Source organism: Ogataea polymorpha (assembly GCF_001664045.1).
Source record: "Ogataea polymorpha strain NCYC 495 leu1.1 chromosome Unknown OGAPOscaffold_7, whole genome shotgun sequence".
Taxonomy (NCBI): Eukaryota; Fungi; Ascomycota; class Pichiomycetes; order Pichiales; family Pichiaceae; genus Ogataea; species Ogataea polymorpha.
In genome coordinates, this window is record NW_017264704.1 from 569,611 (window position 1) to 585,346 (window position 15,736).

Sequence of the window (15,736 nt, forward strand, 5' to 3'; positions counted from 1 at the left end):
CTGAAAAATTATTAGACATATACATCTCTGCATCAGTAGCTACTAGTTAATTTCTAATCGTATTATCCATATCTAATTCGTCTGTCTACATATCGGTCTTATTTCGGTCACGTTAGTTGGTCGTTCAGTCCAAATCTGGAGTGCTATATCCAGAGTCGTCGTCAGCGTCGTCGGTCCAGTCGTCGACGTCCATCGCGTCCTGGACCTCGTGGTTAGGCACCACAACAATGCCTTTCTCGTTCGTGGTGATCTTCACCACCTCCTTGTCCTGAACCTGTCCGTTAAGCACCATTATGGCGAGATGATTCAGAATCTCGTTCTGGATGAGTCTGTTTAGAGGTCTAGCACCCAGATCTGCCGAATATCCCTTCTTGCACAGGTACTCCAGGGCGCCGTCGTCCACATCCAATCTCAGCGACTTGCCGTTAAGCTCGAACCTGTTCTCAATCTCCTTCAATCTCAGCTTGACGATCTTGGCAATGGCGTGTCTCGAGAGTCTGTTGAACACCACTGTGGCAGAGATTCTGTTCAAGAACTCTGGTCTGAAGTGAGCACGCACAGCAGACATCACCAGGTTCTTGGTCTCCTCGTCAATCTTGCTTCCCTTCGAGGCGTTGATGTACTCTGCACCAAGGTTCGACGTCATGATCACGATACAGTTCGAGCAGTTGACGAGCGTGCCGTTGGCAGCCGTGATTCTGCCGTCGTCGAGCATCTGCAGAAGCACATTCAGCACCTCAGGAGCGGCCTTCTCAACCTCATCGAAAAGCACCACCGAGTATGGTTTTCTCAGAAGCTGGTTGGTGAGCATACCACCCTCCTCGTAGCCAATATAGCCGGCAGTGGTACCGATAAGCTTAGAAACGGAGTATTTCTCCATCAGCTCGGAGCAATCGATCCGGATCATTGCCCTTTCGTCTGAAAATAGGAATCCTGCTAGCTTCTTGGCCAGCTCAGTCTTACCCGATCCAGAAAGACCAAGGAACAGGAATGAGGCTGGCTGGTGAGGGTTGGCCAGACCAGACCGCGACAATCTGATAGCGTTTGACACAGCCTTGACGGCCTCGCCCTGGCCGACCACGGCAGAAGACAGCTCCTTCTCCATCGTGATGAGCTTGGCATTCTCTGCCTGCGTAAGCTTGCTGACCGGAATGCCCGTCAAACGAGCAGCGGTCTCGGCAACCTGCTCGGAGCCAACAACGTTCTTCACCAGGAACTCCTCGCTCTTGGCCTCTTCCTCCATCACCTTGGCCTCGAGCTCCTCGATACGTCTCTTCACGTCTGGAATGGCAAACATTCTCAGGTCGGCAATGGTCTGCGAGTCGTGCCGTCTCTCTGCGTCCTGGGCCTTGACTTCCAGCTCGTCCAGCTTCCGCTTGGCAGCAGTCAGTTCCTCGTGGCCCGCGCGCTCCTGGTCGTACTTCTCTCTAAGTGGCGCAAGCTCCTCCTCGAGGTTTTGCTTACGCTGTCTGGCAGCCTCCAGTCTTTCCTTTGTAGAGCTGTCGGCATCCTGGTCTCTCTCCAGAGCGCTGATTTCAACGTCAATCAACTCTAATTGTCTCTCTTTCGAATCCAGCTCCTCCGGCTTCGAGTCTCTGGCAACTGCAACACCGGCTGCCGTCTCATCAATTAAGTCGACAGCAGAGTCTGGTAATTTTCTGTAGGTGAGGTATCTGGAAGCGAGCTGAGCAGCTGTCACCAAAGCACTGTCCAAAATACGCACACCGTGGTGGATTTCGTATCTTGGCTGCAAACCTCTCAAGATGGCGACTGTTTCTTGGATTGTAGGCTCTCTCACGTCAATTCTTTGGAACCGTCTCTCGAAAGCACCGTCCTTCTCAATGTATTTACGGTACTCAGTGACGGTCGTGGCACCAATACAGTGGAAGTCGCCTCTAGCCAGAGCTGGCTTCAGCAGATTGGCAGCATCAGACTTTCCGTCGCCCATCAACATGTGGATCTCGTCGATGAACAGGATGACCATGGCCTGGGATTTTTCAATGTCGCTCAAAACTCCCTTGAGTCTCTCTTCAAATTCGCCCTGGTATTTTGCTCCGGCTTTCAAAGCACCCAAGTCAAGCGAGTACAGCTTGCAACCCTGCAAAACAGTTGGAACGTCGTTGTCGACTATTCTCTGCGCAACTCCTTCAACTATACTCGTCTTACCAACACCAGGGTCACCAATCAGACATGGGTTCGACTTGGCTCTTCTGGCCAACACCCGGATCGTCCGTCTGATCTCCTCTTCTCTGCCAATGACCGGGTCAATTTTACCCTGTAGCGCTCTCTCGGTTAAGTCAATGGCGTACTTGGACAAAAATTCGAACTGTTGCGACGAGTCGGCCTGCCTGGAATCGATTCTCTGGTTTCCTCTTAATTCCTGAATCTGTGCTTTAAGAGCATCAACCTTGATATTGACCTCCTTCAAAATGCTCTTAATTGTGGAATCCTCGAGCAATGCCAGCAAAATGTGGTCCTGGCCGATGTAGGAATCCTTTTGCTGGCCCTTGATTTTATTAGCGTTCGTAATAATGTTGGCAGCAGATGCCGAGAACGATGGCTCGGTATTACTACCTTCAACACTTGGCAGTCTCACCAAGTGCTTGTTGACTGTGCGCTCGAAAGCCTGCCAATCAAAACGTCCTCTCTCTATCAACGTCTTCAGATATATAGCCTCCCCGTCCGTAGACATAGGAGTCATAGCAGCAAGGAAATGGAGAGGAACTATTTGGGCATGATTGTTTTGCTGACACAGCTTCTGAGCTGTGGTCACAATGTTTAAAGCTCTGTCGGTAAATTGTGATTGATCCATGATTAGCAAAATTGCAGTTGTAGGGAAAGCAATTTATACAGCGTACAGACATGAGACGCTTGTGATGGTCTGGTGATCTAGAGCCGCACAGAAACTTCTAGCAATATCTGGTGTGTCTGGGTGGTTGCTGGTGTCTGGTCTGCATAACTTGGCCTGAGGATGCTTATGTAATATGGCCTTCCTGGTGCATGGAAGTGGCTGGTGGCAAAAAAAAGTCTGTGAGCCTCCCAAAAATTTTTTCTCTCCCTAGTCGGACTTTCAAAAATGGCCGTCCGTGATCATTACAAAACATGGCGGTGCAAAGCCGATCTCGGCTTTGCTTTTTTGTAGATAAAGATTGACGCCTTTGCCACCACAAAAAGCCCGTCCTGTCTCGTGGATGTTTGTAGCACCTTCTACAGCCATGTCCAGCAACTTGAACTGCTTTTTTGCCACCATTTTCAAGCCGCCCTTTCACCCTGTATTTTACAAATCCTCGGGCTCTCATTGGCTCAGCGTACCTGGACTAACGGAGCCCTGCACGCAGCTATGCGGCTTTTGTCGTGCCGGGGCCGACTTTTCTAATGACTACAATGCAGGACAACTGCCTGCGTGACGTACTTTCCACCAGGCCCGCCTGGTGGACCACCGGGCAGCCCCCAGATTTTCCCTGGTGGACTTCCGGCTGGCAAGTTTTATTTTCCTCCTGCACGCATAATTTATAAATACACCATCGACACCACTTTTGTTTTCAACCAAACATGTTGTCGGTTTCATCGAGAACAGCCAGATCGGCTACAAGACGCATTTCGCGTTCCATGGCTACTGTGTCTGACATCACCAAGGACTCCAAGGTGCCTCAGAACTTGTTGGAGAAGGGAAACTACATCAACTACAAGAAGCAATTGGAGGTTCTGGAGATTGTCAAAAGCAGACTCAACAGACCTATGACGTACGCTGAGAAATTGCTTTACGCTCACTTGGATGACCCGCACGGACAGGACATCCAAAGAGGTGTCTCATACCTCAAACTCAGACCAGACAGAGTTGCTTGTCAGGATGCCACCGCCCAAATGGCCATCCTGCAATTCATGTCTGCTGGTATGCCATCGGTTGCCACCCCAACCACTGTGCACTGTGATCACCTGATTCAGGCTCAGAAGGAGGGTCCGGCTGACTTGGCTAGAGCCATCAGCCTGAACAAGGAGGTGTACGATTTCCTTGCATCTGCATGTGCCAAGTACAACATTGGTTTCTGGAAACCAGGTTCCGGTATCATCCACCAGATCGTTCTTGAGAACTACGCCTTCCCAGGTGAGTTGCTGATTGGTACCGACTCCCACACCCCTAACGCTGGTGGTCTGGGTCAGTTGGCTATTGGTGTTGGTGGTGCTGACGCTGTCGATGTTATGGCCGGCTTGCCATGGGAGCTGAAGGCACCAAAAATCATTGGTGTCAAGCTTACCGGTAAGATGTCTGGATGGACTTCTCCTAAGGATATCATTTTGAAATTGGCTGGTATTACTACCGTCAAAGGTGGAACTGGTTCTATTGTCGAGTACTTCGGTGACGGTGTTGATACCTTCTCTTGTACCGGTATGGCAACCATCTGTAACATGGGTGCCGAGATCGGTGCCACCACCTCCGTTTTCCCATTCAACCAGTCTATGGTTGACTATTTGAATGCCACCGGAAGATCTCAAATTGCTGAGTTCGCCAAGCTTTACCAAAAGGATTACCTGTCTGCTGATAAGGGCTGTGAGTATGACCAAGTGATTGAGATCGACCTCAACACCCTGGAGCCACACGTCAACGGTCCATTCACTCCTGATCTCGCTACCCCAGTGTCGAAGATGAAGGAAGTTGCCGTTGCCAATGACTGGCCATTGGAGGTCAAGGTTGGTCTGATTGGATCCTGTACCAACTCCTCCTACGAAGACATGTCTAGAGCTGCCTCCATCATCCAGGATGCTGAGTCCCACGGACTCAAGGCCAAGTCCATCTTCACTGTCACTCCAGGTTCCGAGCAAGTCAGAGCCACCATTGCAAGAGACGGTCAATTGAAGGTCTTCCACGACTTTGGTGGTAAGGTGTTGGCAAACGCCTGTGGTCCATGTATTGGTCAATGGGACAGACAAGACATCAAGAAGGGTGACAAGAACACCATTGTGTCTTCCTTCAACAGAAACTTCACCTCTAGAAACGATGGTAACCCAGCTACCCACGCTTTTGTTGCTTCTCCAGAGATGGTTGTCGCCTACGCCATTGCTGGTGATTTGAGATTCAACCCATTGACCGATAAGCTGAAGGACGCTGACGGAAATGAGTTCATGTTGAAGCCACCTGTTGGTGTTGGTCTTCCACCAAAGGGATACGACCCTGGTGAAAACACCTACCAGGCTCCACCAGAGGAGAGATCTTCTGTTGAAGTTAACATCTCGCCAACTTCCGACAGATTGCAAAGGCTGCAACCATTCAAGCCTTGGGATGGCAAGGATGCTTACAGAATGCCAATTCTGATCAAGTCTCTCGGTAAGACCACCACTGACCACATCTCGATGGCAGGTCCTTGGTTGAAGTACCGTGGACACTTGGAGAACATTTCTCAAAACTACATGATTGGTGCCATCAACGCTGAGAACGGTAAGGCCAACTCTGTCAAGAACCACTACACTGGTGAGTACCACGGTGTTCCAGAGACCGCTGCCTACTACAGAGACCATGGCATCAAGTGGGTTGTTATTGGTGGCGAGAACTTTGGTGAGGGTTCTTCCAGAGAGCACGCTGCATTGGAGCCAAGATTCCTCGGTGGATTTGCTATCATCACCAAGTCCTTTGCTAGAATTCACGAGACCAACTTGAAGAAGCAAGGTCTTTTGCCATTGAACTTTGTGGAGCCAGAGGCTTACGACAGAATCAATCCAGATGATGAGATTGATCTTGTTGGACTGACCGAGTTGGCCCCAGGTAAGCACGTGACCATGGTTGTCCACCCTAAGGAAGGTGAGGCCTGGTCTACTCCATTGTCCCACACTTATAATGAAGAGCAAATCGAGTGGTTCAAGTACGGTTCTGCTCTGAACAAAATGGGTGCTTCCAGAAAATAAGGACTGAAATCGAATGCTGTCGAAGCTGGTGACGTTTACTTAATAGAAGGGTGGTAAGTTTCGGCAGAGCTTAGCTGTTTGGTTTCACAAGTTTATTTATTACCTATTCATTATATTGATTGTGTGAAAATACTTATTCTCGTATTATTGAGTATCGTAGAGACACGATCGTCCGCGAAGGAAGTAGATCAGATTTTCTCCGTTTTCTGGTTTGTCTGGTGGTGCAGATTTATGCCGTGCTGCAAAGCCCAGCGGTCCTTTATCGCAGTCTGCACACGTTAAAAATCGTGCTATTTGCAGAACCATCTTATCCTTATTCGCCAGATTCTCCATTTCAACGGCTAACTCCGATGACGGCCTACTCACTCCGATGTTATCAAAGTCCCACATCGAGCCGACATGGAAGAAAACATCGTTGTGGTCGGCTTTATGAGAGCTGATCTCCAATGAAGGAGAAAGGTCGACAAATGCGAATTCCGTTGATATTGGCAATATAGAAGAGTACTGGGGCTTTGCAGGTGTTGAAGAGATGATTTTACAGAGGCAGAACGGACATCGCAGAGAATATTGTGCTGATGGATCGATCTGATTAAATGAAGACATGGGTGAAAATAATGAAATTAAAATATATGGAATTTAATTAAGAATAGCATAATTTACGACAAATAAATTAGTTGCACTTAAAGAGTCTTAATTAAGTGATATAATGTACATCATTCGTACTTCCTGTCTTTCAGGCCCTCTTCCACATCCTTGATCATATAGGTGTACCAGTACAGGGCTGGCCAAATAGTGCTAAAATGCCACAGAGCATGTGCATCGAGAAGATCGAAGAGAGGGGGAAAATCAAAGAGTTCAAAAGACATGCCTGCACTCACGCTCACAACCAGAACCAGCGGTGTGAGCGTCCAGTTGATCTCTTTATTCAGGAGGTCGCTTTTGAGCGACATAGAGCGTCTGGATCTGTTGAAACAGTTGATGGAATGATAAATCCACAACACATTCTGAAGTAGTCCACAGGCCACGTTAGCTTGCATGTTGTAAGTGTAAGACCAGTCACTCAAAAGCCTGCCAACATGGAGGAAGTATGCAAGGAGCGTTCCGGCTGCGAGAACTTGACGTTTGAAATCATTTTTTGGAAGATAGAGTTTGAACACACGAACGACGACAGCGTAGAAGCCGGACAGCACGGTGGCTCCGGCAAAAAAATAGTCCAGTCTCTCTCGGTTCCATGTGTCTCTCAGATGGAACAATGTAGAAAAAAACCAAGCGCACATTGCCACGACAGCTACGACCATGTATGCCGTGTATAGCTTGACGAATTGCGTGTTTCCAGCTCTAATCTCCTTCCTACATTGGTTCCATATCATCTTGGCTCCCCAATAGTGAGGAAACCAGTTCCCAATACTGAATATGGTGCTGAAAAACTCCTGGATTCCAAAGACACGAACAAACGGCCATTTTCCATGAAACTGGTAGACCTCGAGATTCTTGCTTTGTCGGTCCTTGGTTACGATTCGCTGGCATTGGTAGTCGCAATTAGAGAAGCAGTCCCAGCCGATAAGTCGTAAGTCCCACGAGAGCGGCAGTTCTTGGAACATGTGGTACTTTTGCTGTTGAGACTTCCAACGCAGGAGCTCCTTCTCTGAGACATCAGAGTATTTTGAGATGCCATTGCAAGTGGTAATATCACACTTTTTCACACACGTTTGGAACTCAAGCAAGTCATCACCCAAGGAAGCCCTCACCGGCGACAATAATAATAGGTATATGAGAATTATCATGAATTAAAAAATTAACAGAAACCGTATTTCTTACTCATTTTTTTCGAACTTGAGGCTTTTCAAAATTAAGTCGTCCGCAGCTTGCGAATCAAGCATTCTCATCTGGTCCTGCGGAATAAAGGTCGGAAAGTAAATTGCAAGAATCATGAAGAACATCAGGACGCCAGGGAACCCTATGGCGCCCTTTGTGCACGTGATGCCGAACTCGAAGCCAAAGGCTGTCAGTTGCAAAGCTAGAAAAATCAGAAACCATTTCCTCTGGAGCAGAAAGTAGTGGCGGGGAAAACCCATGTTTTCCCTTGAGAGAGGATCTGTGAAAAGAAACCGGAGTTTTTGCACAACCTCGTTCTCATTCAAGGCTCCAATCGCCATGATGAAGAACAATCCGGCGAGAACTGCCTGGGGGATCTGGCCTAAAACCACCAGAAAGGGTCTGGTCATCAATACCAGTGTCAGGAGGCCCTGTATTATGTTGCTGAGCCGTTGTTCGACCACTCGAACCACCCTGTCTTTGCCGGTAGCATAATCGTGCTCATGGACACAGAGCGCCTCTGTGTGCAAGGGAGCCTGAGGAATGAGGCCGTTCGGGGCTGGTATTCCCAAGATTCCAGAAATTCCTGTGGTGATCCCCAGCAACATGAAGTCGTAGTGGAATGAGCTTGGTTTTTTCAAAGGAAATTCGTCTGATTGACACATCAGAGAAGAAACATTATGATCGAAGTAGAACAATATGGTGAGCAAAATGCCAAAAGGCAGTGCCAGAAACACATCACCAACGGATATATCTTGCCAGAAGGGAATGTACCAACTCTCAGGACGGTCTGGCGACGTAGGACGAAACGAGCGAGTGATTGGCAACCTGGCGAAATCGACGTGTTTTAGACGGCCTCCAAAATGGATAAATCCTGTGAAAAACACTACGCTAAGTGGGGTGCCGTAATCTTTCACAAATTTGCGGAAAAGCGGGTGAACGTAGTGCGACTTGGTGCCAAAAAAGTGAGCAGCAAGACCAAACAAGGCCATCACGAGGGCCACGACTATCGATGCGAAACCGCTCGAATCGTCTCTGATTGCGAACTGGTGTGCCAGAATCTGGATTCCTTTCTGGATATAGACGATATTAATGAACAGACCGAAAGAGATACAGCTGTATTTGGTGACATAGCGCATGAAATTAACGCTGTTGGTGATGGCCACCAAGAAATGTAAAACCATGCTCCATAGACAGATCCAACACATGAACTGGAAATAAGGCGTCCCTCGAGGCTCCATCAGGTTGTAGACTGTGTAGTTGAAGATGGATATCGGGCCAGTCACTCCAACAATGCATAGAGGAGTGCCTGAAAAAAGGCCAAAAATTATGCCAGCCATTGCGGAGGAAAGCAGCACCTCGTTGGTGCCGTACGACTTATTTGCGTGGTCATACATGTCCTGTGCGAAGGCCATGGCTGGTAAAATATTGGTGAAAAAGATGTACACTGCGGCCGGAATAACGCGGTATGTGAACCCATCAGTAATGTCTGAGACATAGTACGGAATTAGTCGTGTTTTGATATCCGCATATATGCCACGACCGGGCACAAATTGGCTCATGGCATAAATATGGATTTAATTGAGATTTGAGATAAGTCTAAAAAAAAAATTGCACGAAAGTGAATTAAATTTTAAATGAGAGTGTCGAATGTCCGATTTTTTGGCGCGAGTTTGAGGTCGCTGAATGGCCCTGTTGCTCCTTTCAAGTCTGATAAGGCCCACAACAAGGGAGCCGTTACATTTGATAGAAATTTCCCCGTGCACAGAAGAGTGAAGGCGTGGGAAAGAGACGGAGAGGATAAAGAATCGTGGTTCAAGCGCAAGCACGCCCATCACCATGCGAAGCAGAAAAAGCGCGAGCACCAAAGCGATGAAAAACCTGACTTCACACGTTCGCAGACCCTCAGAAAAACGATCTCGCAACTGAAGCTGAACCCACTGGTGGAGTATCTGTACGGCACTAATCCTGTTCTCGCCGCCCTTAAAGCGCAACAGCGTGAGAGTTTTGGTACTTTGTATCTCCACAACCCCAAGTCCACTCCTAAGCTGGCGGAGATTTTGGCACTGGCCCGTGAAATGGAGCTTCCGGTGAAAAGCGAGTATGGGAAGCATGATTTAAACCTCATGACGAATAACGGCGTCCACAACGGGATAGTTGTTGAAACCAAACCAATCGAAGTGGAGCAGCTACGTTGCTTGGAGGCCTGCGGACTTGGAAAATTCACAGTTACCAAAGAACACGTGGGAGCGACCGAGAGCAGCGTTTTGTCCACTACTGCCGAACGATACCCGTTGGCACTTTACATTGACGAAATATCCGACCCGCACAACATGGGCGCGATTCTCAGATCCGCCTATTTTCTGGGGGTGGATTGCGTTGTTGTCTCGGAGCGCAACTGTGCTCCGCTGTCGCCTGTGGTGTCGAAAACCTCGTCTGGAGCTCTCGAATTCCTGCCGATCTACTCGTCCCAAAAACCACTCCGATTTTTCGAGGAGTCGCGCGCCAACGGGTGGACTATCATCTCATCTGTGGCGCCAAGCGAATCTGGTGGGACGAGCAGCAAACAGATTGACGCCGACACTTTGAAAGGACAGCTACAGAAAGGGCCCTGCATGCTGGTTGTCGGGTCTGAAGGTCAGGGCATCAGAACATCGTTGTTGCAACGCAGCGATTTTCTGGTGTCGCTGAATAGTGGCAGAGCAGATTTGGATGAATCTGTGGATTCGTTGAATGCCAGCGTCGCCACGGCACTATTGCTCTCAAAATTTTAATCATGTAAATAGTCTTAGTATTGCATTATATACAGTTACTTCTTCCCAACGGTCTCAAGAAGACCCAGCAGCGACGACAGCACCAGCTGACTCTTGTCGGGTCCTCCGATCGGGGACCTTGGAGAGAAGCGTTTGACGGTGCTGAACCCGCCCTTTTTAGATGTGTCCTGGTCCTTGACCGGCTCGACCTCGAAATCGAATCTTTTCTTCACCAAATTCAAGTGTGCAGCCTTTGGAATTAATGGAATAGTGAACTCTCTTGCGTATCTGCCCTCTGCGTCCAACGGCCTGCGAACATCGGCAAGCTTGTTAAGATATTTCACATGGAGACCAGAGGTGACGGAATTTCCAATGAATCCTCCTAATGCAAACCGACTGCCGGTAGACCGCGCGCTGATGTATCTTCCAGGAAGAACCCTTGCAGACTGCGGACCGTTTGGTGTCTGGAAAAGTCTGCCCTTCAAGTTGTACGAGAGTCCAGCAGTTCCCGAGAGCTGTTCGCGGTAGAGGGTCGGAAATTGGTATTTTTTCCTGTTCAGTTTGGCCTCGTCGACTTTTCTGGTCTCCAAAAACTCCACAATCTCGTTTGAAAGATCGGCCTGGGCGATTTTCTCTGGATACTTGAGGGCCAGCCACTCCATGAACGGTTTTCTCAACGTTCTAAGATACTTTTTGTTGGTTGCAAATTCTAGCGAAGATGGACGTTGGACCTTCATTCCCAGGGCCACAGAGACTGAGCTGTGGCCTTCCCACGGATCGTGGCCAGGAAAGAGCGGATTGGAGCTGGATTTGGTGGTCATCGTAGGGTTTCTCACAGAAATAGGGATCCCGAACTCTTGAAATTTCTTCTTCTTAAATGCAAAGCCCCCAAGCGGTTCAAAGTCCGGCAAGCCGTACTTGTTGTCGAGATTGTTGACGACAATATACTTGGACTTAATTTTCGTTGGGATTCTCATCTTGAGACCAAAATCTCTTCTGGCGAACGACGATGGCGGAGATTCAATCACCTGGTGCGTCGGAAACGTGGCCGATCTGTCGGCACCCAGCTCGCCAAGCTGTCTGGGCAGCTGTGCGATCCTGGTTGTACGGAAGAGCCGTGCTAGGTCGGACATTTGGTGAATTAATTTATTTTTTCCTCCATTTTTAGTCTTCGAGACGAGTTTGAAGCCCTGCCCCGTGGCCTCCCATCGACGCGTCTAAAAAGGAAATCTGATTCTATTTTGTTTGTAATGTCCGACACCACCTCGCAGTTCAAGAAGCTAGAGGTCATAGGGCGTGGCAAGTTTGGCACGGTCTACAAGGGTTTGCGGCTCGACACCAAGGAGCTTGTTGCAATTAAGATCCTCAATCTCGACACGCCCGAGGAGGAGGTGAAGGACGTGCAACAAGAGATCCAGTTCCTGTCGCAGCTCAAGTCTGTTCCCAATGTGACGCGATACTACGGCTCGTATTTACACGGTCACAAGCTGTGGGTTGTTATGGACTACTGTGCGGGGGGATCGGTGAGGACTTTACTTCGTCCGGGGCCTCTGGAGGAGAGATATATCAGTGTCATTGTGCGAGAAGTGTTGCTTGCGCTGCAGTTTATCCATCAACACGGAGTGATCCACAGAGACATCAAGGCAGCTAATATCTTGATCCAGAAGGATGGTAAGGTGCAGCTGTGCGACTTCGGAGTCGCTGGCCAGCTAACCACCTCGGCAATGAAAAGAACGACTATGGTTGGAACGCCATACTGGATGGCGCCAGAGGTGATAATGGAGGGTGCCGACTACAACGAGAAGGCAGATATATGGTCTTTGGGAATCACTATCTACGAAATGGCGACGGGAAACCCGCCATATAGCGACAAGGACGCGATGCGCGCGATGCAACTACTGACACAGCATGAGCCGCCGAGACTCGAGGGAAGACAGTTCTCGGCGAATTTAAAGGACCAGGTGGCAATCTGTTTGGAAGAAAAGCCGGAACTGCGGCCATCGGCCGAGGAATTACAGAAATCAAAGCTGGTTAAGGCTTACAGGGCGGTGCCGACCTCGTCTCTTAAGGAGGTGATCAGCAGGTATCTTCTGTGGCGCGACTTTCGGCCCTCGCGAGAGTCGGTTTATTACGAGGATGCTGAAAGCATCGGCGAGGAGAGTGAAGTTAAATGGGACTTTAATTCCTTGAAAAGCGCAGAATACATGATAGAGAACGATATCAGTGAGGAAAATGTGCCACCGGTCGAGGCCCCGTCGCCGTACTCGTTCGTGCCACAGGACACAGATGACTACACGATCAACCCGACGTTCCGAGTAGGAACGATGCAGACGACGATGCGTGTTGCGACGCAGTCGACGGCGGCAACGACGCTGCGAAACACAGCTAACTCGGCCGCCGCGACTAGCACCACCGCCCCAAAATCGCTGCTAAAGCTGTTTGAGCAGGACGAGTCCGATGAGACGCCGTCGTCGCCCGTCGCAGAGGTGTCCGCGGTCCCCAATGTGCCTATAGAGATCCCCAGTCTGGACACGCTTCCAGAGACGGCTGCACAGGAAAAACGGCCAAGGGCGTCAACCGTGTCGCGTCAGGAGTCGCCGTCAACCCCCGTGCAGGCTGAGGAGCCTGCCGTTCGGCGCATAGGAGCTTCCAGCACAGGACTATCCAGTCTGGGCAACAGGACGCCCTCGCCGCAGCGGCTAAAGGAGGCCGGCCTCGTGCCATCACCGCAACGGCTGCCACACATGAAGCCGCTTCCCTCGTCGGCCTCGCAGCAGCCGCTGCTGCAGCCGATCAACAGTAAGATACCGTCGCAGAATGTTCCTCCTGGCCCACAGACTGCTCCCGCGCTGAGCAACAACGAGTACCAGGAGATGAAGTCCGAGCCGGGGTCGTTGTCGCGTGCGCGCTCGCAGATGCGGCTCCAGATGCCTGTGCCGATGTTGCACTCACAGTTGATGGACGACAAGACGGCGGCAGCGTCGCCAGACACGCTCAATCAGTTTGGTGTGAACATCAACCTCGCTTCGACGGCGCCGCTGGCGATGACTCCGGTCACCGAGAAGGGTAACATGGAGCTGGGGGCCACGCCGGAGAGAGACGCGGCAGAATTGGCGCGGCCGCAGGGGTCTTTCGAGGAGCGGGCCAGAGATACAGAGGAGCATGAAAAAATGAGCCTGGCGAGCAGGATAGACGGTCTTGCGTTGGAATTAGCGCCTGGTGTGCTGGAGTCGGGCGACAAAAACGTGTTGGTAGACAGTTTTGTCGGGCTGGTCGGCAGATTTGGCGGTGTGTTGGAGGCCATCATTGCCGAGCTGAGCGAGGCGAATTGAGCATTGAAGAATTTTCATTCAAGGAGTTGCTGATAGATTTACTCTCTATAAATGCTGAATGCGTCTATTGCTGGAACACTTCCTCAACGAAATGCTTCACCACGACCTTACCCTCCTCAAAAGCAGGATCGTCGTGTCGGACAATGGCGGCCGCGTGCGTGGCGTTTGTCTTGGTGATGTAGATCGGAAATTTGCGCCATGGTAGCTTATTGAGATGACTGATAATGTCCTTTTGATGGTCGGAAAGGTCCAATTTAAAAGGACTCAGAATCTGCCGGTACCGGAGTGCATCCGGTGTATCTGGCTCTGCAGAAAGGTCGAACTCGCCGATCTTGTTGATTGTGGTGGTGAGCGAGAGCGGGCCGTTTTCACGTGCCTCAAAAATGCTGCGGTTGATGTCGTTCGTCGAGGTGATGGCATCAAAGACAGAGTCGATGAACTCATCTCCTTGGTCATGCAGCCCATGCTCCAGGCGGTGCAGGTCAATGCTGGCTTCGCTGAGCCGTTTGGTGAGCGGCGGCCGTGCAGGCTCAGGCTCCTCGCAAAGCTCCAGAAATTCGGCCAGTTTCGACGACTCCTTGATCACTCGCAGAGTGGAATTAAAGACTTGCAACCAGTTGTGCAGCACAAACCACGTGACCCACATTGGCAGGTATACACCGAACCGAAACAGCATGATGACCCACTTGAATTTTCTCTGGAAGAAATTGGCAGTTTTCGACTGTGCCGGGACGTCGTTGTCGGCTGGGAGGTCCTCCTGAACCATTTGGTTGAGTTTTGCTTTGGACGAGACGTCGACTAGGCCTGTGAACGTGATTGGCTTATCCGCATCCAGAACGACCGGTTTGTAGTCTTCAATGAACTTCAGGCTAAACTTGGAGCCGTTCTCAAAGTGAATATATCCGTCCTGGTCAATTTTGACGTTAGGATTCTTGTCCAAGATGTCAAAAGGATTGATGTAACTGATTCCAGAACACCACCAGGATGTCCGGATGTCGGAGCGGATGTTCGAATACAGCGAGATGTTTTTGAACTTTGCGAGGCCGCGGTAGAATACGGTATGGGGAAGCGACATCAGTTTCAAAAGAGGCACTGTAGACGAGTCTTTGAGAAAAAGCTGGTGGCCGCTTTTGCCCAGTAGCACAGGCACCAACCAGTTGAAAATCTTGATACTGACGCTCTGGCCGGGAGTGAGGACTCCAACATGCGGCGAACAGAAGCTAGTGAAATTAACAGGCTCGATATTGCAGAAAAAACCGCGATAGTGCAGAACACCGATGGCATACCGTGCAATTAAACCTCCTAAAGAATAGCCAACAACAGAAAATTTACTAACAGTCAATCCCTGTTCCTGCAATCTTAGGGCTTCAGCAAGAATCTCCTCTGCGACGCGAGTACCGCAGAGGTCGATACCGTCGTAGGTTTTGAACCTCTCGTTGGTCTTTGTAGTATAGACTATTAGCTGGTCTTTGCTAGAGCTTAGAGAAGCATGATTTTTCAGCTGGGCCTCAATATAGGCGAAGTGCTCAGACACTCCCCAAAGACCGTGACAAAGAACAACAAGATGACAGTTCTTAGATTCCATGGCGGGCTAGGGAATTTACAGGGTCTTTTATAATCCACACGACGCAGAGATAAGAGATTGTCGCAAGACAATAACTGATTGTGCGATGTGGATTTCCATAAAATTCTACGCGGTGCAGAGGTGAGTAAACAGGGTCGACCGAGACGGGCCATAACTTTGGTGCACAGATGTGAGTTATGAACTTTGCACCCCCTCAAATATGTAATATGCACGTCGGATTCCTAGAAAGGGCGCCCACCGTTTAATGCCGGCCGGAACGCAATGGATCAGGTTGGTTGCACGGTAACTATGGATCTATGAAAAAAGCAAACGTGCACCCCCTATTGCCAACAACTCCGATCGGATATTGGTGG

General features: G+C 49.8%; 8 protein-coding genes across 8 annotated transcripts; 3 read left to right on the top strand and 5 right to left on the bottom strand.

The window, feature by feature from the left end:
• Nucleotides 1-72: 72 nt before the first annotated feature.
• OGAPODRAFT_17485 (uncharacterized protein) lies at nt 73-2,793 on the bottom strand. Its single transcript, XM_018355150.1, has one exon. The coding sequence runs from the start codon at nt 2,699-2,701 to the stop codon at nt 125-127; it is 2,577 nt and encodes an 858-aa protein (XP_018208810.1). The 5' UTR covers nt 2,702-2,793; the 3' UTR covers nt 73-124.
• Nucleotides 2,794-3,544: 751 nt separating this feature from the next.
• On the top strand, nt 3,545-6,040 carry OGAPODRAFT_17490 (Aconitase, required for the tricarboxylic acid cycle and also independently required for mitoc). Its single transcript, XM_018355151.1, has one exon. It carries the CDS (start codon nt 3,553-3,555, stop codon nt 5,896-5,898), a length of 2,346 nt encoding a protein of 781 aa, XP_018208811.1. The 5' UTR covers nt 3,545-3,552; the 3' UTR covers nt 5,899-6,040.
• A 2-nt stretch (nt 6,041-6,042) lies between these two features.
• OGAPODRAFT_10499 (uncharacterized protein) lies at nt 6,043-6,501 on the bottom strand (the record flags this gene model as incomplete). The annotated part of the gene is made up of 1 exon (XM_018353217.1): nt 6,043-6,501. The coding sequence occupies one exon, from the start codon at nt 6,499-6,501 to the stop codon at nt 6,043-6,045; it is 459 nt and encodes a 152-aa protein (XP_018208812.1).
• A 110-nt stretch (nt 6,502-6,611) lies between these two features.
• OGAPODRAFT_95975 (uncharacterized protein) lies at nt 6,612-9,275 on the bottom strand (the record flags this gene model as incomplete). The annotated part of the gene is made up of 2 exons (XM_018357853.1): nt 6,612-7,641; nt 7,732-9,275. The coding sequence occupies 2 exons, from the start codon at nt 9,273-9,275 to the stop codon at nt 6,612-6,614; spliced, it is 2,574 nt and encodes an 857-aa protein (XP_018208813.1).
• A 75-nt stretch (nt 9,276-9,350) lies between these two features.
• OGAPODRAFT_83789 (uncharacterized protein) lies at nt 9,351-11,585 on the top strand (the record flags this gene model as incomplete). The annotated part of the gene is made up of 1 exon (XM_018356734.1): nt 9,351-11,585. The coding sequence occupies one exon, from the start codon at nt 9,351-9,353 to the stop codon at nt 10,485-10,487; it is 1,137 nt and encodes a 378-aa protein (XP_018208814.1). The 3' UTR covers nt 10,488-11,585.
• OGAPODRAFT_78195 (uncharacterized protein) lies at nt 9,354-11,599 on the bottom strand (the record flags this gene model as incomplete). Its single annotated transcript, XM_018356427.1, has 1 exon — nt 9,354-11,599. One exon carries the CDS (start codon nt 11,597-11,599, stop codon nt 10,523-10,525), a length of 1,077 nt encoding a protein of 358 aa, XP_018208815.1. The 3' UTR covers nt 9,354-10,522.
• Nucleotides 11,600-11,716: 117 nt separating this feature from the next.
• Nucleotides 11,717-12,454, top strand: OGAPODRAFT_52579 (uncharacterized protein; the record flags this gene model as incomplete). The annotated part of the gene is made up of 1 exon (XM_018355746.1): nt 11,717-12,454. A coding segment is annotated over one exon (738 nt), but the record flags the coding sequence as incomplete, so codon positions are not given.
• Nucleotides 11,730-15,383, bottom strand: OGAPODRAFT_95979 (uncharacterized protein; the record flags this gene model as incomplete). Its single annotated transcript, XM_018357854.1, has 1 exon — nt 11,730-15,383. The coding sequence occupies one exon, from the start codon at nt 15,381-15,383 to the stop codon at nt 13,863-13,865; it is 1,521 nt and encodes a 506-aa protein (XP_018208817.1). The 3' UTR covers nt 11,730-13,862.
• Between the last annotated feature and the right edge of the window lie 353 nt (nt 15,384-15,736).

What these genes read in the sequence shown, in the direction of transcription:
- OGAPODRAFT_17485 (XM_018355150.1), bottom strand. Translation starts at nt 2,701, where the DNA reads ATGACTCCTATGTCTACGGACGGGGAGGCTATATATCTGAAGACGTTG.
- OGAPODRAFT_17490 (XM_018355151.1), top strand. Translation starts at nt 3,553, where the DNA reads ATGTTGTCGGTTTCATCGAGAACAGCCAGATCGGCTACAAGACGCATT.